Genomic DNA, 25464 nt, shown 5'->3' on the forward strand with positions numbered 1-25464 from the left:
ACAAACATACAGAAAAAGAAAATCACAATAAGCCAAAAAACAAAAATGATAATAAAAAAATATCATATTATAAAAAAATGACAAAGACCTTTTCCAAAAATTATGACAATTTAAGACAATGATTCTATTCCTTAAAATAAATAAAATGCAACTGAAAACCCAATGACTTGGTTTACTTTTGTGCTAAACTCCATTGATGATAAAAAAAAAAAATTCACTTTATGTTGAGATTGACATCAATTTCAGTGACAATGCAAATTAAATTCAGAAGTACAAGGAAATGAATTAAAATTCGAAAGAGCAGCATATTCAGATGAAGAACAGTCTTTTTTTGCACGCTTTGATATCTTGAATAGAAAATGTACCAGATGGCCTTTGCTTCTAGTGGGCAGGAGGTACGCTCAAAAACTTTTTCGTAATGATCTGAAATAGCAAAGCTGACAAGCATAATTGCATTAGATCTTTTAAAATCAGAGTGCATCTGCTGTGTGATCAAAATACAATACGGAAAAGTTCACCGAATGCCACATGGTATCAGTCGGCATCTGTATTAAGACCAGAAACGCAAGAGAAAAATCCCCTTGTCAGTCCCCTGTGCGCTTTGCATGAATTATGAAGGGCCAAAAACGAAACGCTACGGATCTGAATAAAATGTCACAGGTTTATTGGGTTAATTCAAATTACCTATAGACCTCTAGATTGCTTTATAGATTAAATTATGCACTTTAAATGAGTCCACTTTGGCTCTTTCACCCAGCCTCGCTCTCCCATTTGACTCTGAATACATTTAAAGCGTCAAGCCAGTGTCTATCGTCTACCCCCTGCCCCGGCACCTCCCAACCTGTCCAAGGTCATTGGTTGCTATAGTGACCGTCTCCGTCCATTCTGATTTCATAAATTAATTCATAATGTCAAGTCATTCCCCCTGCAGCCAAAGGCTACTGTGTGTGTAAAGACGAAGATGGATGTATCATCCTCAGTCTGTACCGAAAATAAACTAAAGTGACTGAATATGATTTAAAAGTTTAAAAAGAATTGCATAACTGCCTGAAAAGATTGACAGTGCAGAATGATGGAAGATAGAATATGAAAGAATTCAAGAAAAAAAGAACTAGTGAGAGGGAAAAAAACATAATCGGTTCACAGAATCTATAAAGACACACCTGAGGCATCTTTGGAAGCCTTAGATCTGAGCCGCACTGACTTTGCCCACTTATTTAGAGTTCTGTGTCTGGCTTTTAGACCATTCCAGAATGATTTCATTCAACTGTATCCATGGAAAGCACCAAGACAAGTGGATTGAAATGGAAATGGTGCTACGTCAGTACCAGCTTTATGCTTTTTCCACTTCTAATAAAGGCCTACAATCTTCAACCCCCTGCCCATATAGAATTAGGCATAGAATGTGTGTGCTGCATCTGATTATTGGGAAACTTTAGTTGGGTGTCAAGGATGAACTGCCACAGGGACCCAAGTTGTTGTACGCAATGAGAAAGAAAATGCAGAAAACAGTTTAAGGACTTAAATAAAGCTTATTTTAAGCATGTGATGCCTTAACATGTATTTAAGGTCAAGTGGGATGCCTCCAAACGCTAACTTAATCCATAAATCTTCTGGCCCGAGCACAGAAATGATTTGAAATTGCCTGCTTGCATCAAATAGATATGTGTTCCTGACATTTGGCCCGGTTTTAATTGGGACACGTTTCCAGGGCTCCTTGTTCTAAATTTTAGAGTGGAGAAGCCAGGCATACATCTGCATGTAATGTGTAGCAGCCATCCCTGTTGAAAAATTAGCTGTTTAAAAGCTTGTCTTCCAGTCTGTCCAGTTGAAAAGTGCCCAAAACACCTCTAAAACCAGCTAACAGACGGACCAATATAGTTTAAAGAGCCTCTTTTTCATCAAGGACAACTGAATAACGTGACAGCCAAAAATCACTAATTAAGGGGACGTCAATAAATTAATCCTTTAGAATCAACATGATCAATTTAAACAATTATGGTGTGGACGTTTTCTAATATGACAGTCTGTAACCTAAGATTTTAAAAGTATCACCATTAAATGTGAATCTTGAGATTTCAGAAAGATGGAAAGTTTCAGATTAATCTGCAAATGACGTGGGTCCTCACATACAGAGCAATAGATTTAAACAGAGTTTAAAAGCATATTAGTAAACCAACAACCCTTAAAATAACATAAAAAAAACATGGAGAAATAATTGCTGGAAAAATAATTGCAGATTACATCTTTTCTTGATTAAACCACAATAGTTATTTTCCTTAAATAAATAACTTCTGTTATGCAAAGACACTTTTGAAACTGTTGACGTACACTCAACTCCCAATGTCCTTGTCTACCTGTCCACATCCTTCTCATACGTCTTGCATCGGGCTACTGTGTCTTTGTTTTCGACAATCTTCAAAATCGATATGTCACTTACTGTTCCTTAAGAGTTTTAGAAGTCTTTTTTTTTTCTTTGTTTAATCCCCATTATGAAAAGCAGTTCAGATCTGGGTTTCTTGTACATTGTCTTTTGAGCTGGCCCGAATTAGTAAAGGTTCGTGGACAGAGCTGTGTATAGAATTGATGGTGGAGGCATGGTTGTACGCAGTCTTGTAGGCGTTGTAGTGATTCACGTGCTCATGCTCCAGTGGGGGGAGGGTGAGGTGGCCCTCCATGGTAGGTCCACCCGTTACACAATCCTCGTCCACGTTGATAATCTCGATGGTTCGCGTCGGTGCGTGGTGGTTCTGCTGGTGATGCTGTTTGCGCATTTTATAAAATATGATCAGCATGACGGCCGCCATCAGGGTGATGGCCACAAAGCAACCTATAATGATCTTTGTGGTCTTCATGACCTCATCCAAGGTGTTAAGGGAGCCGTCAATCAGGGCTGTGACAGGGATGGTATAGGTCTTGTCGGTGGCCTTGGTGGACAGTTGTGTCCGTGCTGTTGTTGTGGTTGTGGTGGTGGTGGTGGTGAAGGAAGGTGGTAAGGTCTCCCAAATTCCAGAAGAAGGAGTAGGGCCACCCTTCTGCTGTACCGTAGGGTGGCCCTCATCATGTGTCGCTTCTGTGGTCTCCACAGTAACTGTAGTGAAGTAACTGAAGCTGCTGTTCTCTGTCAAGGACACGTTGAGTGTAGCCGAGGCTGTCGTGTTGCCTGCAGAGTTGCTCACCATACAAGTGTACATTCCCGTGTCCTGCATTGTGACGTTGGTAAAGTTTAAAGTCCCATCATTGAGCACGGAAATGCGTATCTTGTAGGCCCCGTGCGTCATGAGGGACCCATTGGGCGTGATCCAGCTGACTGAGGTCAAAGAATTCGCTCTACATTTTAGTTCTGCTGCCATGCCCTCAGTCACGTTCAGGTCTGCTGGTGGCTCCACGATCACCGGTGCATAACAATGGAAATAGTTCTGGTCGAGTTCGCCAATGTAGCGCCCTTTGTGGCTGGTAGGTGATGCACAGCGGGCACAGCAACTGGTATTGGCCGGTACCATTTCCTTTAGCCACCAACTGAGCCAGAGGATGTCACAGTTGCAGTTCCAGGGGTTGTGATGCAAGTGCACCCTCTCCAAGTGGTGTAGTGGGGTGAAGAGGTCATGGGGTAGGAGGGTAAGGTTATTATGGGCCAAATTGAGCTCCACGAGGGACTGAAGATCATCAAAGGCATTTCTCTCAATCGTCTGGATCTGCGCATGCATCATCCACAGTTTTTGTAAGTGGACGAGGCCTTTGAAAGACCCAGGCCTAATTACAGACAGCTGGTTTCCTGACATCTCCAACTCATCCAAACGGACAAGAGGAATGAGGTTGGGGATCTCCTTCAAGTTGCACATGCCCAGGTTCAGGTACCGCAGGTTGCTGAGGCCTTCAAAGGCACCTTCTGAGATATACGAGAGCCTTTTCAGCTCACCCAAGTCCAGCCTTCGTAGCGATGTTACGCGGTTGAAGGCATAAGAGGGTATACTCTCGATAGGATTATTCCTCAACCAAAGCTCTTTAAGTTTGGACAGGTACTCGAAAGCCCCATTGGGGATTGTGGTTAGACGATTATCGAACAGCTCTAGAGTGTTGAGGTTGGCCAGCCCATTGAAAGCTCCGATTTCAATGTTGCGGATGTGGTTCTTGCTGAGCTGCAGGATCTCCAGGTGCCTTAGATGCTTGAAGCTGTCAACCTTGATCACCTGGATGAGGTTCTCCTGAAGGTTCAGGTACCTTGTGTTGGTGGAAATACCATCGGGTACATCTCGAAGGCCACGCCGCGTACAGATGACCTTGCTGAACTGGTTGCTACAAGAGCAGACAGAGGGGCATGTCTGTGCTCGCACCAGGCCAGCCACCACCAGAAGCTGCAGGGCCAGCGACAGCACAAACAATGGGTCGGACAGGGCCCGATTCCACCTAGGACCTCTCATCGTCTGCTGCATCAGGGAGGAGGTCATCTTGTTTATCATTCATAATTCGCTGACAGGTTCTCCACTCTTTGGGAAGGGTTTTATTAGGCCAAACTGCAAAAAAAAGAAAGAGAGAGAGAGAACCATGTAAGGTTTGGAATACTACTGTAGACGATACTGACTAACACAAATCAATGCTGAAACAGATAGATACAATAGATAATACACACTAAAATGTCATATATATTAAATAGCATTGAGTTTCTGTTGCTTATTTGCACATGCTCTTCAGTGCCTGATTCACTAAACTAATTATGCAAATTAGGTAATGCCACAAACACCGCAATCAATTTCCATGGTGCAATTCTCCACCACAAGGGCTAAAACTGTTTAATAAATCAGTGAATTGGAAAAACTAGGGGGTAAAAAAAGATTTTCTAAAATAAGCAATGCAATTTTAAGAACATTCTTTGTTGCATTAACACACAAGCACAGAGAAAGGTACACAGGAACAGCCAGTCACTATATAGGTGCTTTAGCATTGAAAACAATCTCTGTCTAGCCACACAAGCTTAGCTTAGTGGAAGTGCATTGCAGACAAAACATTTCTCACACACACATGCAACGTAGGTGACCTTGGAAGAGTGTTTCATATCCATTACATTTTTTTTTGAGTGCACGAGTCGTCTGTGAGTTCATGTCTTTGCACGCACAGCACTCTCAATCTAAGTCACATAAAGCTGCGCCTCAATATTGGGTCTGCTTTCTCTGTTTCTTCCTCTCCTCAGTCAGGGAGATATGAACTGCCTTGTCTGTCTGTGTCACTTTATTTATTCTTGCAGAGGAGGCATAAATAAAAGCATGGCTTCCCACCTACCAATTCTTCAATCAACCCTAGGTATCAAGAGCATTCGGCTCTCAGAGATACAGGTACTTAAAGGCATGTGTGTGACCAGACTCAGAAAGAAACCCGGGACAGGAAGTGTGTGGACAGATGCATGTTAGTTTTAGCTTTAGCAGGTTTAGCATGCATTTCCATATGTATTTATGCATTTGACACACTTTTTCATTTAAGAAAATACATCTTGCCCATAAAACAAGGTCTACAAAGATTCTTTCAGATCTTACATTCCCTGAGAATCAAAGCAATGACCTTAGCATTCCTAGCAGCATGCTAGTTTAAAAACACAATTTCTCTGAGAGTGTTAGCATGCTGTCAGTTTGTTTTATAAATTTGTATTGAGACCTTGTTGCACTCTGTCCAAACATTTTAAATACAAGAACGAGTCTTATCTAAACCGCCCCCTACAGAAGTCTAGTCTAGTGAACATCTCACTAATTATATAATGCTTCCTCAAGAACAACAAGTCATTTAGACAACCCACCCACTAATCGATTATGAAAATTTTGCTGCAAATAAACGTAGACACTCATTTTCTACGTAGACACTCTAAGCACTAGAAAAGGTTTTGGATTGCAGGATGTGAAGGAGAGCTGTTGAACATGGATGTTCTTCCCTGTGGGCATTAAAACACCATGTTGAAAGCACTGCAAAACTGTATGCACCACTTTTCACTCTCTGGTTTGCCTCTCCTCTTCCTCTCGGCAGGGTGCTGGTCTTAACCTAATAGTGACCGCCATAACAATCAATTATTTCATTGCAAATCTACTTGAATTGCTGCCCTGAAATCTTCTTGACTGCTGGTGAGGATCACACACGAAACATATACTAACAATCAATTATTTAATTGCAAATCTACTTGAATTGCTGCCCTGAAATCTTCTTGACTGCTGGTGAGGATCACACACGAAACATATACTCAATCGTGTTATCACTAAATGTTTTAAAGGAGAACGACTCGCAGTAGTTAAACTATATGCCCATTTTTACTTCATTTAATTGAATTTCATGCAGAGATAATTGTAATATATATCTTGAGTGTAAATGATCAATTACAAGGAAAGATAAAGCTTTAACTTAACAAATCTTTTAGAAAAACTGAAAATCCCTGCTGGTTTCAAGTGCGGGGTCTGGTTTATCTTCTCTGATTTGATTTTACACTAATAATTTTGCATAACACAATCTAGGTTGCTCCAAGTCGAGATAGAGGAAGAGAGGGGAGCAAACAAAAAAGCATTCTGCTGCCTCTCAAACAATGAGCCTGGCAAAATTTGATTTTGTGTGGGAAGGGAATTAGATGAAAAGAATAATAAACAAAAAAATAAGATTATGAAATGAATACATTTTTAAACTTCTGCCCCAGTAAGTGATGATGAAGCAGGAGGCAAACACTTCAGCAGGGAGGGAGGTAAAGAAGAGGATCAAGCGGCGGAGGCCTTGAGAGGCGTGAGGTGTAACAAGATGATTTTTTTTTTTCCAAATAACATGAAAGTGAATGCCATTGCTGCTGACAACAATGCGGCTGTGTGATTCCCGGCACAGTGCGAGCTCATAAAGCTTCTGTACTTTCTGTCACGTGGCGGGGTAAGCAGAGTGAGGTGAGAACAATTATGGCAATCATGCAGTTCTGCACAAGAGAATCAAATGTCAAGAGCTGTATTGGATTAATATGGTGTTCACCTTTGAGGAGAGGAGGAGGTAAGGGAAGATAAAGGAGGAAGGAGAACAGAAGAGAAGGAGGAAGGATAAGAAAGAGGTGGAAGGGGAAGAGAAGAGGAGGAAGGAAGGAAGGAAGGAAGGAGAAGAGAGAGAAGGAGGAGGAAAGAGGAAGGAAGATGAAATAGCAGAGAAAAAGGGGAGATTAAAACAGGAAGTAGAAAGGAAGAGAATGAAGTAGTAGTAATCAGGAAGGGGGAGAAGTGAAGTGGAAGAAGAGAGAAAGAGGAAAGAAAAGAGCAGGGAGAGAGGAAGATACGGTAGAAACTAAGAAGAAGATTAAGGAAAGAAGGAGGGAAGGGGAAAGAAAACAGAATGTGAAGTGGAGAGGAGGAAGAGGAAGTAGAAGGGAAAAGGGGAAATAAAATAGGAAAGAACTGAAAAGGAAGGAGGGGACAAGACCCAAGAGATTAAAAGGGAATAAGGAAGAAGAGAGGAAGATGAAGTAGGAAAGGAATATGAACAAGAGGAAAGGAAGTAGGAGGGAAGAGGAAGGAAAAGAGAAAGGAGGAAGTGGAGAAGAAGAGGAAGTAGAAAGGAAGCGGGAGAAAATGAAAAGGGAAGAGAAGTAAACAGGAAAGAGAAGGCAAGGAAAAATAATGGAACAGAAAGAGGCAGCAGAGAGGAAGGTGAAGTAGAAGGGAAGAAGAAAAGGAAGGAGAGGACGTCAAAAGGAAAAGGGAAAATTGAAGAGGAAAGAGAAAGAAGAGAAGATAAATGAAAGAAAAGAGAGGAAAATAAAGCAGAAGAGAAGCAGAGTAAGGAAAGTAGGAAAAAAGAGGAAAAGAAGAGAAAAAAAGAGAAGAGAAAAGAAAATAATAGAAGGAGGAAGGTGAAGGTGAAGGAGAAGAGAAGAGGAAAATGAGGTAAAAGTGTTAAGGAAGAAGGAGAGAATAAGAGGAAGTTAAAAGGAAGAGGGTGAATGGAAGATTAAAGAAAAAAGAAGAGAAAGGAAGGAGAGAGGGAAATGAAGAAAAAAAAGAAGAGGAGTAAGAGAAGTAGGAAGGAAACTAGAAAAAGAAGAGAAGAGGAGGAGGAAGGAAAGAAGAGCAGGCAGGAGAAAGAGAGGCGAAGAGGAAGTACAAGAGAAACAAAACAAAAATAGAAAGCCTCTACGTGTGCATTGCATCGTCATTTGGCAACATACATGCAGATGACACCCGTGCTACAGATGCCAGTGATGCTGACAGAAACGGGTAATATTGAGCCGTGAGTAATGCTGTCATTCAACAAACATGTCATATCAAAACTACTCTATTCAAAAACGTAAGCTATTGAGAAAATAAAAGATTTCCTTTAGATTTTTCAACACAGTCAGAGAAAGAGAGAGGCCCTGAGCCAGGTTTAATTTATCTGCAGGCCTGCTGGAGCACAATTCATAGGTATGCTGGATAGCATCAATAAACTATGATAGTTTAGCCATTGGTTTACAAGACTGGGAATTGCTTTATATAAAAGAAAGCAAGACTGGAAGTTCTCCACAGGGTCATACATCTACAGCCGGATGAACAGCTTATGGACTGTAGAATCACCAAGTTACCTGCAGCAGCTGTGGTAACCTTCAGATATTACGATCAGGTACAACAAGACCAGGAATACCATAATGTACAAGCCAGAGTACTATTGCTAATACTTAGTAACTTACATTTTTGTCACGACATCACTAATTACATGGTCTATGTTTTGTTTCGCCTAACAAAAATACACAGCGGAACAACCAAAGTAATGACATTCTTGAATTAATCTTTTTTTTTTTTTTTCAGCGCTTCAATGACTCACTCATCCCTCAATCAATGTTTTGAACAAATTGGATGAGTGAATGCATTAGTGACTCACAGTCATTGACTTCATTCCTGAGCAAAGCAATGTTTTGAACTAAATGACGAAGAATGATTCAATAACTCACTCATAAAGATGGTCCCTTAATTTATTCCTAAATTAATCTGTGTTTTTGAACGAATAGTATGAGTGAATGTTTCAGTGGCTCACTCATAAAGAGTAATTTGCTTCATTCCATCAATGTTTTGAACAAACTGGCTGAGAATGATTCAAAGACTCACTCATAAAGATGGTCACTTGTTTAATTTCTGAATGGATCAGAGTTATGATGCAATGACTCACCCATTAAGAGTCATTTGCATCCTTTTTCAATGAATCAGTGTTTCGAACATCATTTGAGTCATAATTACTCATTCACAAAAGTCACTTGTTTCATTCCTGAATGAATCAGTGTTTTGGATGAATTCATTGATTTATAAAGCCTTTTCGCCACCTACTGGTGTAACAATGCAATTTTAATCACAGACAGATATCAGTGTTCTTAAAACAAGGACCAGATTCCAGGACCAGAAGTAATTGCTGTAGACAGTGAATGTACACAATAAGCATTTTTTACAAGGTAGATAATTTCCCATTCTTAGAAACAAAGTTCCCAAAAAGCATCCACCAAGTAAAGAGAGCTTCTCCCGAGGACTCTCAGTAATCCTGTGCGTTCTTCAGCGAGGATGATCTTGGTTCCACAAAAAAAAACAAAAAAAAAAAAACAGGGATGAAAAGGATGAGTCATGTCAAATCAGTAAAAAGCAACAGTGTTTCATTTATAGGGCATTGCGAAACTGCAGCTCTTTCGAGAACCAGGGTGGAAAGGCAGAAAAAAGGGGGGGAAATAATTGCATCCATCACTGTACGCTAATACTTGGGAATGATACGGAACAAAGTATGTGGGCTCTGTCAGACGGTCGCAACTGGAGGTTACGGCGAGGAAATGGGTTTTGGCAACGGCAAAAACAAAAGCAGACTATCTGTTAGCACCGCGCAAGTCCAGACCCCCACGGCGGTGGCAGGTGGAGACGCACTGGCAGGGAGAGTGCTGAAAAGGCCCCCACAGAGAAAGACGAGGCGAGCACTGTCAGAAATGCTCGCCTGATGGGTCTGCGAGAGAGGAAATGGAAAGAGGTGTCTGGATGTACACAATGACAACAAGGAAATACGTGAAGGCTGAACGATAAGGATGATATAAATACTGGAGCTCGTTGAAGGGACCGACGGTCTAATGAGATGCGGGACACAAGCAGGTCAGCTGCATTTTTTACAGCATGGAAATTAAGGGGAGAACAGTGTGCAATAAAATAGTGGAGATGCCATTAAGCCGGATTCTCTCTCTTCAACATCATTCCCAAGCAGAGCATATCCAGTGCAGCAGCGGGATAAAGTGCAGCACATGAAACCGAATGGATTCTTCTAGAGCTTATGAATGGATATTCATTCAATAACAGCCATGTTTAAGTACAGATGAATGATTTCATTTAGAGCTTTATCCACAATAAAAAAAAAAAGAAAAAAATATATTTTTACTAAATGTTTCTGGATAGCAGGGGTGTCATGCATGAATGTACAAGCAATAAACAAACAAACAAACTATTATGTTTGTTTTACAAATATATAACTACAATAACAATTCATAGCATTAAAATGTGATTTTCTTTAAAAAAAAAAAAAAAAGAGCTTAACAGCCAGTAATCTTACTAATGACATACTAACAAATTTTAATTTATAAAAAAAATATTTTAATTAATTTAATTTCATTTTTATTTGATAGAGGGAACAGAACAGCTTAAAACTGAAAAAAGTAATCAAGAGTTTGTTTTTTCACAAGAAAAAGAAAGAAAGAAAGAAAATTACTTTTACTACAGGTTTTTGGATAGCAGGGGTGTCATGCATGAATCCACAATAAACAAACAAACACAATTTTAAATCCCAAACTATATACTATATGTATAATAGTAATAATAATATTTTTTTAAAAAGCTTAACGGCCAGTGATCATACTAATGACATACCAATACATTGTAATGTTTTTAAAATGGTTTAATTTATTTCATTTTAATTTCATTACAATTTCTGCATTTTTGTTCTTGGGAACAGAACAGCTTGTTTTGTGTTCTAAGTGAATAATTTGTAAGCAAAAATCTGCGAGTTGTAAGCAACATTAGGATCTGTAATACAATAACAGAATTTATACAATTATATGTAGATGGTGCAACACAACTAGATCAATTAATGCCTGTAAAACTGAATTATCAAAGAAACAAATACATGCTCAAGTCTTGTTGTTGGTCCTGGAACAACATTCTTACCAAGATGTTCAGGGTTAATAAGTTCAGCGCTTGGATTTGAGGCTATGATTTTGGGCCAAATGTTGTTGCAGGACCAACAAAAGATGTTGACCCAGGATCATGTCATATCTGAGTAAATCATGTTATGTGATGACTGTTTCAAACTGCAGATTATGCAAATGAAACAGTCAATGTCTATTCCCACTGACCTTGAAGACACACGACCTCACTAAATCAACACAACACGTCTGACAACTTTTGCCTCAATGACTCCAGCTCCAAAACTTGCTAATTGAATTAACTTCCCATTTTCCAATCTGCACGAGTTAGACTGAAGCGCCGTAATTCTGCAACAGAACAGGCACTTCCAAAGTAACAAGTGGCCATCTGGCATATTCTGTATTCGAGAACTCTTTTCAGAAACCGCACTGTTTATGCAAATGAGTTCTATCTTCTAATTAGCATCTCTGCAAATACATCACTTCCCTGGACACGCCCCCTGACGACGAGCCCCACCCCATTCCTGGGCGCCAGATATCCCTCTCACTCGTTTTCAATGGGCGCCACAAAGTTTCTGCTCAATGTCTCCTTGGCGACCACTTTTTCAGCTGGCACTGATTTACTTCCTGTCCTTGGTTGCCATGCCAACCATTTCAAGGAGGCGCCTTCACTACACATGCATGATGGAGACAAACTGTGAACGGAATCATCTCAATCAACACCAAAGACTTCATTTTTAATTAGTTAAAAAGTGTCAAAACGCATCTCGAAATGAATCTAATATATCATTTAATGTAGAAAAAAGACATTGAGCTTAACACATGTCAGATCTATGAATAGAAACTCTTCACTGCTATTTCTTGCAAGATGGAAATACACTTGTTTAATTGAAACAGTTTTGTATTGACCTATCCAAACTTACTCTATTCCTGACACCGAATGGAACGATTCACACCACTAGAGTTTTGCATTGTTAATGTCTTCACAATAAGATGCCCTGAAAGCATCTCTTCACTGGACTTGATTAAAATGTCAATAAGAGAACCAATCTTCTCTCTGCCAATCCAACAAACAGACAAAGCTCAGTGTCCTGTGGCAATTTATCCATTTCTATTCATATTCAAAACCCCTGGTGGATTTTTCGCCCCTCATTTTGGCAAAATGTATGTTATCTAGTGGAATGAATCAATGACTGGTGATTGAAATACATTAAATAAACAGATACAGCACAAATGCCGCATGGCCTTTGCTGTTAGCGGCTGGGTGATTTTTTAAAAAGACATTACTGTCAGCGTTTTGCGAAGCTGAAAAGGCTGAGGGATATTTTGGGGATGAATTTCTGTGCTTGTTGGAGCAATGAAGTAGGAGAGGGAGAAAGAGTGTGAAAGAGAACCAGCGCGCACACAGAGGGATTGTATGATGTAAGCTGTTCTTATGTAAAATGCTCCCTAAAAGTTCATTCATGTAAATTGACTGGTGGAGAGCGGCACGTCAGGCTTGATTTGCACAGACGTTCATCCATTTGCAGGAATTATCCTGATTATACAAAGGGCAGGTCTGTGGGGAGACACTGCTCTGGGACTAAGTCTAAAGTACCTCCAGCGGACCCATTTATGGGACCAGTTAACTAGCCATCTAAATAATTGTCGCTTTGGCATATGCATCTAATTATGGTCTTGTTTTCCAGTAAAAAAAATAAATAAATGCTTATGATTACGCTTATGCGTTCAAAGAATGTTTAAAACCCGCTGGATAAAGTTGTTTAATAGATAAAGCATAACACAAATCAAACAAAACTTTGAAAATGGGGTGAAAAATATTTTAAATAATTATAAACTTATATATAAACTTATATATATATATATAAGCTGAAAGATATAAATAAACTCAAGATATATTCTCTGAAAAAAATATCTTAATATTTTATAACATTTTGCAAGATAAAGAACATGAATCTTGTTTTAAAATTTTACACCAAAATATACGTTATACAAATTATGAATTAGAAAAAAAAAATCATATTGAGCAAATCACATTACTGAATTAATTATTTTAAAGATTTTCAAATTTAATGAGGTTTATGCTTGAAACAAGACAAACAAAACCAATGGGGTGATAAATATGATATATCATATACACAAGGTTTTCCAAATTGAAGTATATTTGTATTGTTTTAAGTTTAAGTTTACATATATTTACCGGAATGTAAATTATTCATGTTACTTAGGGTGACCATAAGGTCAGGATTTCTAAATTGCCAAAAATCTCTGGGATTAAATATTTATATTTATCATTTATTTATAATTTAAATATATAAACATAATCAATTACAGTGTTTTTTTTTTAGTTTCTAGTTCATTCATGTTACTTATGAATTACAATTAATTAATAATTTAGAATAATATTTTTTGCATATCAAGCAAATCAGATTCTCACACAAAAAAAAAAAAAAAAAGAATAAACAGCACTGGCTAACTCTACAACTCCAGCGTTGTTACCAATCGACTACAACATTATTAAAGTGCTGTATTATGCAAAAGGTCACATGCTTACGTGATATGGTGTAAATCAATCCTGACCCTTTGACCTACATGTGAACAGCAAGCTGGGAGTAGATGTGTGCAGTTAACCATGAGTGGCTGACCAATGCATCCGCAGGCCATCACATTCACCAAACAGTCCAGTCTAAATTATTTCCACGGGCCACTTGGAGAATGGAGAGGGGTGTGGGTGGGGGTGCGAGGCCTGGCCTGAGGCAACACATTCTCCAGACAAATGAGCCGTGCAAATTCTGACTCGCCTCTTCAGACTACCCGGAATACGCTTTGGACCAGTGGTCCTGAAACTGCAAGCTCGCACATACTTATATATCCAAACAGAGGCTTGGTTAGTGGAGTTACATATGACACAATATGGTTATTTCACATTTTGATTCAATTGTCTAGGGTTATGCAATCATATTAAACAATAAGTCATGAAGAGATGCTTTAACATTTACATGAAACAACCCATTTTACTTCCATAAGGTGTCATATTTCTAAGTGAAACAAGAACAAAATTAAGGACTTGATCCATCAGAGTTGATTAATTTCAGGTTTAAAACACCATTAATTATTTTAAAGATTTTATGAGGTTCATGCTTGAAGAAAGGTAAAACAAAACTTTGGATCAGGAATATTCAAAATAAAACTATGAAAATAACACATTCGGATCCACATATTCCCATCAAAAATACAGAAAACATGACTAGAAATCATTAAAGCAGATAATCTCCTCACACGTACATACAGATGTGACGTTATCTCCTACATCGCTGCCACCTGCTTTGATGTATTAGTGTAATTAGGCAGAACTGTGTCTGACACACATATGCCGTATCGATCGGGTCAGGAACGGACACCGCTGAGGAGATCTGCTCTTACAGTCAATGTCTACAGAGCATTATACATATGTTTGGACACTTCTTTGCGAGAAATCACATGATGTGCTGTCTGTGTGCGTGTAACTACAGTACGTTTGATTTCACCAAATTCAATCTGCAGCCTTGGGAGGAAGGTTGTCTTATTGAGGAAGTATTGATGTATGATGAAGTTTCACCTCTGGTGAAGGCATCTGTGTGTTCGTGACTGATATTCCTTTCACAGCTGCGTCTGTTCGGCATCAAGGATGGCGGCCAACCGCCAACATATGGCTCGGAGGTACAGGCCACGTCTGGTGGTGCATCGCGAGCCACAGCTGTAGACCGTCAGAGCTCATCAGGATGAAAGTTGCCTCCACAGCACTTAAGGGAATTCACAAAAAAAGCCAAAAGCTACTGGTTCCTGTCGTCATTTCAAAGACGCCTACAACAAAACTATATCACCCAGAGTTTTACGTCATCCTGACAACCTGTTTGCACCCTTCAATAATAATAATGGCCTCCCCGAAGTGTCTCTGCTACTGATACTGCGTTTGTCTTTGTTCCTTGTCACGTTACAAGGTGGTCAAGTGGATGTAGAAGGACGAATACCTCTTTCAAGATCATAAAGTCAAGTGGCAATTCTGAGCCTCGTCAGTCAGTTCCCTACGCAACACATTCACATCTGTGAAAAAAATCACAACAATTTGTATTATATGGACACCTCAGCATCTAAACTGACATTTGTCTTACAATTCAAAACAAATGATTACATGTATCAGTTACACATATATACAGGCCAGATTATATGTAAATTCAAATTCAAAAATTGCTTTATTGGCATGACTGTAAAAAATACAATATTGCCAAAGCTTGGAATAAATGTAACATAATAGCAATGAAAAGACTAAAATAATAGAAGAACATTATAACAATTTAAACTTAAATAAACAGTGCAACAAATTAGAACATTTGATACCCTAGTGTTGATCCATCAGAGTTGATTAATTTCAGGTTTAAAACACCATTAATTATTTTAAAGATTTTATGAGGTTCATGCTTGAAGAAAGGTAAAACAAAACTTTGGATCAGGAATATTCAAAATAAAACTATGAAAAAACTAAACTCAAGACATATTACCTGAAAAAAACTAAAAATCATCCTAATATCAAACAACATTTCGCATTACATTTTTGATAAATACATTTATCTTGTTTTAAGTTTAAGTTAACTTTTTTATTTTTTATTATTATTATTCATTATTCATGTTAATGTTAATTTGGTTGACAATACATCATTTTTTCTCGAATACCTCCTCTTTTTCTAGCCTTAAAGGATTTTAGGAAGTAATTATTTTGAAAAATTAGCCTGAAAAAATATGAATAATGAATAAATGTAACATAATAGCAATGAAAAGACTAAAATAATAGAAGAACATTATAACAATTTAAACTTAAATAAACAGTGCAACAAATTAGAACATTTGATACCCTAGTGTTTAACATATAAACACACACATGCTGAGGGCCACTGTGGTGTACAGTAGGGAAACACACTGAGGTCAGATACAATACACACACCACACATTCACCTGCTGTCTCTCAGGCTGTGGCACATCCACACACATCTCGCAGCCAGTGCTGCTCTCTGTCCCTTTCCTACTACTATCCTTATTTGTTCCTCTTCAGTCATGGCTGTGAAGTTCTTAATGATGTTTGTGTATTTGTTCATGTATAGTTCTCATATATATATATATATATATATATATATATATATTAGTGCTGGGCAACGATTAACATTTTTATTTGTGATTAATCGTGATTAAACTGTGATTTCTGTGATTAATCGCATTGTTATGCACAAAATTCAATAATGAATTCAAAAGTATAGTGTATTGTGCAGTTTTTCATTTAAAAGTACTGCTATATGAGCAAATGTGCAATAACATTTGGTTTGCAAACACTTTAAACAAATAAGGTGCTTTGTTACAGCAGTATTCCTTTTACATAGTAGCAGTTAAAATATTTCTTGTAAATCTCAAATTATAACATTAATGTAATCAAATTAAATATAAAACCAAAGCTATTTGCCACTGCCAGGGCATTAACGTTTTTATAGAAAATATTTTATAGTTTGTTATAGAAAAACAATTTATGCTCAGAGTCCAGAGCCTCGATCATAACATTATAACAGGCACCTTCCGAGTGAGAGACCTGCACTCCCGCGGGACCCAACGCAGCAGAGTGCGGCGCGCGACAACACTTGCTGGGCGGATAGAGACTCGTGTGTGCGGGATGCGGGAGAATAAGAGTGTATCACACTAGGTGTTTTGAGCGCGCTTGACCACCAAAGCCCGGTTCGTTTGACTAGTGTGATCGCGCCGTGCCGCGCTCGGGCGCGGTTCGTTTAGCCGGCCCTGGCTCGGTTGGAAGAGGTGGCCCAGAGTGCAGTTCAGTTGGGCTCGGGAGCGGTACGCATGTAATGTGAGCGCTAACCGCACCTGAGCGCTGAACTTCTGATGCGTGCAGCATGATTGCATTAACATTTCTGAGCGGCAAAAGTGATAGATCTGTAAAGCAATATATTGTGAGAGGGCCGGATTATTTTGAGTCGTTTGGGACACGGTAAAACACAGCCCTCTCACAGTATATATATGCAATCATGTTGCATGTATCATAAGTTCCGCGCTCCGGTGCGGTTAGCGCTCACACTCACTGATCCATGTGAGCGCTGCTCCAGTCTTAGGCCCTCCCCAAATGCTTTCATTGGTTGAGACACGTGATGACACTCATCCAAAGCCAATTGATTAACGCCGACAATTATTTTATCGCGCATTAATGCAGTTTTTTTATTATTATGAAAGTCCGTTGCTCACTGGCTCTGAATACACACAGAATTCTAACATTATAACATGCATTGCAGTGAAACTGTTATACAGTTGAATTTATTTTATACCATATTCCAGTGTTTCCCAGGCGGCATATATATGCAAACTCATTCTCTGCCAGCAGGAGGCGCTGTTGGAGTGGTAGATATCAAGGTTTCCCCGGTAATGGCTGTACACAAAGCAGTGCTCCGCTCAAAAAAACACTGCTTTATCAGTACTGTCAGCAATTTATTATAAAAACGTTTTCATAATTGTAACATACATATTTACATACATAATTATTCAGGTGCATGTGTAATAACTTGCGAAAACTAAAAGGGATTTTTTTTAAATGAAATATCTCCCTTTGGAGTAGACTTTGAGATTTGTAAATTTGAAGATCTTTTTTTTATGCCCAACCATACACACTACACACTGACTAAAATTCAAAAAGTGAAAAAGCATAATAGGACCCCTTTAAGGGTAAGTTTAGGGTAAGGGTAGGTGTGGACGGGTAGGTTTAGGGTAGGGGTAGGTATGGATATTAAAAAAAGCCTCAAACCACATGACTAAGATGCTGGTAGCTCCCGCATCCTGCACACACGAGTCTCTACCCGCCCGCACTCGCACTCGCCCATCTAGTGTTGTCCCGCGCCGCACTCTGTTGCGTTAGGTCTATAAGGACGCGATAGTGCAGGTCTATAAGGTGCTTGTTATAATGTTATGATGGAGGCTCTGACTGAGCATAACTTGTTTTTCTATAACAAACTATAAAATATTTTCTATAAAAACGTTAATGCCATGGCAGTGGCAAATAGCTTTGGTTTTATATTTAATTTGATTACATTTATGTTGTAAGTTGAGATTTACAAGAAATATTTTAACTACTATGTAAAAGGAATACTGCTATTCCTTTACATTATTTGTTTAAAGTGTTTGCAAACCCAATGTTATTGCACTTTTGTGCATATAGCTGTACTTTTAAATGAAAAAAAGTGCACAATATACTACTTTTGAATGCATTATTGAATTTTGTGCATAGTGCGATTAATCGCAGACAATCATGCGAATAATCGAGAGTAAAAATTGTAATCGTTGCCCAGCACTAATATATATATATATATATATTAGTGGTGTCAAAATTAGCGCATTAACGCAGGCGATTAATTTTTTCAGTTTAACGCGTTAACATTTTTTTACGCAATTAATGCAGGGGCGGGGCTAGGGTTGGCCACCCCACTCGCAATTGCTGCTTCTGTCACTTTTTCTCTTGACAAGAAGTGCATTTATTTAGTCGCAGAACGACTGAGAACGGGAGACGTTTCGCAAACGCGCTCCACTTCACTTCAGCGCCAGGCGCGAATCAAGCGAGCGCGGAAACGGTACTGTGCTCGCAGGGCATGCTCTTCAATTGCACTCACAAAGGCGACAGCACGCGCTGTAGCCTGTATCCTTTCATATCAAAGCTCAAAAAATAAACTACGTGCATGCAATGTCGTGGGCCATTTAAGTAATGAAGTTACCAAAAAGACGATTAAAGCTGCCTTAAAAACTGTGCATGCATGTAATATATTTTATATGAGTCACATTACTAACATGTCTCTGAAATGCTTTTCAAAACTGTCCTGGAGCAGCCCAGCACTAGCTGTCTCACTCTGATTAATCGCGATTAATTTCAGAAAAATGTGTGAATAATTAGTTAATTTATTTAATCGATTTACAGCACTAATATATATATATATATATATATATATATATATATATATAACCAGCTACAACAGACTTCTCGCTTTTGTTTTTAAGTGAAAAAAAAAAAGAAAAAAATTTAAATAGGTTTCTGAATAATAGTGTCTTTGTACAATGTACGGCAACAATAACAGTGAAAAGAATAAAAAAATAAGGAAGGGATTAAAGATTTGAAGTCTGATCTTAAAGCATGTCTTTTCTACTGCATCAAAAGCAAGAACTGTAAATGTAGCACTAAAACCCCGCTGTAGCAGGAGATGCAGATCGCAGGCAAAATCCCTGCAGGGGCTTAGAGACAAGACATTCTCCTGTTACACTACATTTGTTGAATTAATAACAGATAATTTAGCTGCAGGTGCAGGCACACACTGCTGGCTATAGTCAATGGTTAAATATTGGGGGGCGGGGGGCATTTTATAGAGAAATCAGTATTGTTATCATTGATACTGGCCTTCAGTCATAAAAAAAGATGCCATTAAACAAATATAAAAAAATATACAGTCTTTATGTTGTTTGTACATTCATTTGAAGATTTTAGAGACAAGACATTCTCCTGTTACACTACATTTGTTGAATTAATAACAGATAATTTAGCTGCAGGTGCAGGCACACACTGTGCTCCCCGCGTTAAACTCAGCATCCAGGGTCGCTTTCTTCTCTGATCTGAAATCAGTCTCCTCTCAGCAGATCTGTCTTTGATCAGAATAATAAAGCCGCTTCTACACAATCTGTTACCGCTGAGCTTCACCACTGAAAACAGCACATCTGGGTGTCCTCGACAGGCATCCGTACTTGGGGTCCCTAGGCGAGTAGGTCTTATTTACTGACAGCTTTGTACTTTGCCCTACATAGTGTCCGGACAGCAACAAAATATGATATGATAGAGACTCAAAAATGAAAATTCTGTTAACATTTGCTCTTCATGCCTTTCAAAAACCCATATGACTTTCTTTTTTTACTAAGGAGATATTTTGCAGAATGTGCTGGCTGCGTTTTTAACCAGTGAAAGCAGGGGGTGTCTAGGATTTTCGATAAATAAATAAATACAAAATAAATAAATAAATGTGTGTGTTACTTGTTGTTTCTTTGTAATTAATTGTGAAATCAACTAGCAATTTCTGAGTGAAAATTTTTGTACACAACTTTTTCAGTCTACAACTTTAAAAAAAAGACATTAAAAAGACAAAAAAGACTTATGAATAAATGAATTTAAGAATTTCATGAAAAAATTACTTTCAAGAAAATTTACACCATAAATCAATCTTAAATCAATCAAAGACTTCACAAATAATTCAGTGTGCTACTTGCCATTTCTTTGTAATTATTAGTGAAATTCACCAGCAATTTCTGAGTGAAAACTGCTTCAAAATAAAATTTTACACCAAAATATTTTCAGTATAGTAGTATCCCAAAACAATGACTTAAAAAATTTTATTAATTGCAAAAAATTACCAAAAACACCATAAAGTCTGAAAAAACAAGACACGATATCTGAATGAACACAAACATTTTCAGTACTATCCTTTTAAGAAAGTAAAAAGGGTCAATTTTCATTTCCTGTTGTATTTAAACCACTTCATAACTTATCGGCCAAGTTCAACTGCTTTCGTTCAAAACAATCCAACCAAAGCTTCTGCCACATGTTCAAATAAACATACTCACACAGTCATTCCTTCAATAAAATTTGTCCAAATCAAATGTCGATTTGCATGAGTCAGGACGGCCTTTCTGAAGGAGGCAGCCTCGTGTTTGATGCTTCGGATGCTGTGGGCCCAATCGCTGTGGTGTTTAATTTAACAAAGCGACAGAAAAGGCTCAGACAACTAAGGCGAGGGAGCAGTTGCCTTCCAATGTCACCATCTGTTATTTATACAGTTACCGCCTCCTACGGGAGACAGCAAAAGGCCACATATTGCAGAAAAAAAACATAAATCTATCACTTCAACTCATTATATTGCAGAAAAAAAACATAAATCTATCACTTCAACTCATTATCTTTTTAATCAGCTGACCCAGGCTCCCCTCTCAGGGGAATGACACAGCCAGGTTATGTTTAGGACAGACCCATAACTCACCAACCACTCCCCTAGCCAAAGTAAAAAAAAAAAACGTAGACTGTTACAGTGAACGTTAGTGTGAATAATATGAAGTGCACTGGAGAAATGGTATAGAAAAACAATCTGCAAGTCTGGATTGATAATGCAGGTTTTGATAACACATACTGTATGTCCATCTATGTCCGAAAAGATTATAGATTTATATTATTTTGTCTATTCTGTCACATTCATCCTACTTGAAATGTTTACAGACCCTAAAGTTTTAGGGTCCCCCCCCCAATCATTTAATTAAAAGTGGGGATTTTTATATATATATATATAAGTTGGTAAATCCTAAAAAAAAAAAAAAAAAGTTTTAAATAAGTTTTAAAGAAACAGTCAACCATTCAGTATTTTCTGAGAAATAACACTTCTTCAGTGGCAGAAATGTAAAACACACACACACACACACACACACACACAAAAAACAATACAGTATATAGATTTATTCATGTTTTTAAAGAATTATCTTGCTCACCAAGGCTGCATTTATTTGATTCAAAATATAATCAAAAACAGTAATACTGTGAGATATTATTACAATTTAAAATAAGTGCTTTCTAATGTTTTATATATTAAAAAATATAATTTATTCATGTGATGGCAAAGCTGAATTCACAGTCTTCACTGTGTGCGTTTTTTCTTTTCTTTTTTGTGGAAATCTTAATACTTTTTTTTTTTTTTTCAGGATTCTTTGATGAATAGATTTAATTGTATTATATTTCAAAATTAATTTATTCCTGTGCTGGCAAAGCTGACTTTTCAGCTTTCTTTAAAATAAACATTTCTTTAAAATAATTCTTCCTGACCCCAAACTGTTAAATGGCAGTGTATATTGTCTTCAAAATATTTTTACGAAATATAAAACATGTTTGAAAAAAATATAATATTCATTTTCAAAGGAAATATTTAACATGAATGCAAAATGTCATGCAGACAGTTACCATTAAAGGAGATCTCAACTGTTTGGTTGAGTGTGTTTTGAAAAATATTTTACTCACTCACCAAACTTTTGTTCATATGTTTTTGATTTGCTCTGTTCTGCAAGCCCTACAAACTATTGCATCGGAAAATCTGCATAAATATTTAACAAAAACAATTCCACATGATACGAGCGATTTCACTGCTGATTACAGTATGAAATTACGCTGGTGAAAACAGCGGCGCTTCGCAAACTACAGTCATAACTATTTTTGGTGATTTCAGCACACGACTGGTAAAACAAAAATCAGAATCGAGTACAAAAAGTTTATCTTAAATCAAAATATCCTGTAGCAAATGTTTCAGATGGTTAAACTATAATATATAATGATTAGCTTGGGAATTAAGACATTTATTAATTTCCCAGACAAAGAAGTTTGTCTGGGAAATTAATAAATGCCAGACACATGGACTAATTGTAATTCAGTCCTGTTTGATCTCATCTGTCTTCCTCTCCAATGAGACGGTTCCTACATCAGCTTGTGCATGTCACATAAGATCTCATCTTCAGACAGGGCTCAGTGCCTGATCTCCAATCAGCCAAAGTGTGTTCCTCACAACCTGTTCCTGTACACTCACCTGCCAATTCTTCCACAGTGCCAGCAGTTTCTGGACATCTTCACGCTCAGTTTCGCTAGCTGACTTCGCCCTGCGCACAAAAAATGAGAAGAACAGCCACATTACAATTACAAACAACTTGGATCCTGTCGCTTTCTCCGGCTCCAAATGTTCAAAAAGGGAACCTCGGAAAGACAAAGCTTTCGTTTGCAAACGTATTAAACTAGAGGCCAACCTGTTTTCTACTGACTACTTTCACACGGCTCCGAATAATACATGTGCTTAATATAAACGTTAATGTAAGAAATCCCCACTTGGACTTGGAATGTTCACAGTTTCCTGAGCAGAGGAGATGACTCAGACGCCACTGCTGCTAAACAAGCAGAAGCTTGTCTGTTTGATGCTACCGTTTCTCATGTATAATTGGTTTTGGTAAGTGGATAGTGTTTTATATATATATATATATATATATATATATATAGTTTACAAAGAGATATTTTCGGTAACAGAATAAGCTGACCTGATGGTTACCTTTCATTTCCAAAGCTTCAAAAATGTGTGAAACACCATTTAAAAAAAGCAGTTTTGCTACAGCAAATTAAAGGGACAGTCCACAAAAAAATAAAAAATAAATAAAAATGATCAGTCTTGTTAGTATTTACCAAATCCAAATTTTTTTCAAGAGGAACATATCTATAGACAGACAGACAGACAGACAGACAGATAGATAGATAGATAGATAGATAGATGATAGAGCAGAAACATTTGAGTCATTGGTCTCTTCTCACCCTCAGTTCTTAAATTCTACAATTAATTCTTAAATTGAAAAATGGCATTTGGCATCGTCATTGACACAAAAAAAAAAAAAAAAAGTCACACCAGCTTAAAAATTAAGAATTTTCCTCAAATGTATTTATTTATTTATTTATCTATTTATTTATTTATTCAGACAAACGATTAATCGCGATTAATCGCATCCAAAATAAAAGTGTGTGTACATAATATATGCGTGTGTACTGTGTATATTTTGTGTATATAAATACACACATACTCACATGTCTCATAACCGAACATGTCGTACCAGTTTTAAAAAATTCAGATTTTCCCGAGCTTTGTCATTTTTCCCATTAATTTTTTTGTCCAAATAATGACATCATTTTATTTTTAGGCTAACTATGGCTTCTGTTCAAGCTGGTAGTTCATTTGAAATGGCCATAAACCATAATTTTCATCAAATGTAACCACTCAAAATAAAATAGCGTAGTTTTAGACCCAGCAGCAGTGCATGTTCAAGCAAACTCAAACTGGCTGCACATTAATATGATCAATATAATTGTTATATTTAACATTCTTAGATCGATATAAATCACAGGCATCCTCTCCAAATATATGTGGGCTTTTTTTTCAGTCTAAAGTGCAGTACAATATGTACTCATCTCCACTAATGCTCCTCTCCTCCTGTCCCAGAAAATGAGGAGGCGTGTCATGAGCTACACTAGATGCTTTTCAGGAAGTCTTATATAATACATAGAGACTGAGACTAATAATATGGAGAGAAAGAGATGCGAGATACACAAATGCACACATAAACAATACGAGGCCTTGAGTTACACTGACTGAATCTCCCATGAGCGCTGCATCTCTCTGCGGTCTTCAGAGAGCGCGGTTCCTCATATTAATGAAACCAAAAGACAACCTACAATCCATTCATTGACCATCTAATGCATATTAAACATAAAACTAGCAGGGACTTTCTGAAACTGGCAAGCTCTAATCTGATTGGATGGCATGATACCACTTACATGATCCAGAGTGCATCAGATTTTGGTGGTCTGACTGGAAATAAAGTTCTTTTTACAAGGTACCGGAACCTGTAATCAAAATATCTCTTTTTCTCTAAATAGGTGAGATCTGATTTTAGTCAGTTAGAGACTTCGATTTCATGCCTTCTTCCAATAACTGTCCAGAGCCTCTCAGCAAATTGATGTGATACAATAAGCATGCATACTGTATATACAAAGCAGCTTGAGTCTGTTTTTATGTGCAACTCTTGCTGGATGCGTTTTTTTTATCGACTCCACACTTCACTTCATTTGTTCTTGCAGCACTTATGCTAAAAAAAGTGATTCCATATTCAAGCTCCTGCTAATGCTTAGACTCATCATAGCCATCATGAGCGCCACAGTCCGCTCTCCCTTGACAGCGCTCTAGATCGGCTTTTTTTACTTTTTCCCACCTCATGCGAAGTAGCCACATATCGTCCAGGCAGGAGGAAGATATGCTAGCTATAATTAGTATAGCTGACATACATATTCAAACGGGAATACATTAGACAAGGATGTGGCGGAAAAAAAGGAACACCCAAATAGCCATATGATCATCTAAAAGGCAATCTGAGAAATTGTATTATCTAAAATAGTGCTGTCAAATCGATTAATCATGATGAATCGCATCCAAAATAAAAGTTTGTGTTTACATAATATATGTGTGTGAACTGTGTATATTTATATGTATATATAAATAAGCACACAGACATGTATATATTTATATATGATTTATATTATGTATAAATATATATGTGACCCTGGACCACAAAACCATTATTTTAAGTCGCTGGGGTATATTTGTTGCAATAGCCAAAGATACATTGTATGGGTCAAAATTATTGATTTTTCTTTTATGCCAAAA

General features: G+C 37.7%; 1 protein-coding gene across 1 annotated transcript; it reads right to left on the reverse strand.

Moving 5' to 3' along the window:
* Window positions 1-2006: 2006 nt before the first annotated feature.
* On the reverse strand, window positions 2007-22876 carry LOC107750722 (leucine-rich repeat-containing protein 4C-like). The gene is made up of 2 exons (XM_016566239.1): window positions 22798-22876; window positions 2007-4514 (listed from the first exon to the last, which is right to left on the reverse strand). The coding sequence occupies exon 2, from the start codon at window positions 4458-4460 to the stop codon at window positions 2505-2507; it is 1956 nt and encodes a 651-aa protein (XP_016421725.1). The 5' UTR covers window positions 4461-4514; window positions 22798-22876; the 3' UTR covers window positions 2007-2504.
* Window positions 22877-25464: the final 2588 nt, after the last annotated feature.

This window comes from Sinocyclocheilus rhinocerous, unplaced genomic scaffold (genome assembly GCF_001515625.1).
Source record: "Sinocyclocheilus rhinocerous isolate Xijiao unplaced genomic scaffold, SAMN03320098_v1.1 scaffold1143, whole genome shotgun sequence".
NCBI classification, from domain to species: domain Eukaryota; kingdom Metazoa; phylum Chordata; class Actinopteri; order Cypriniformes; family Cyprinidae; genus Sinocyclocheilus; species Sinocyclocheilus rhinocerous.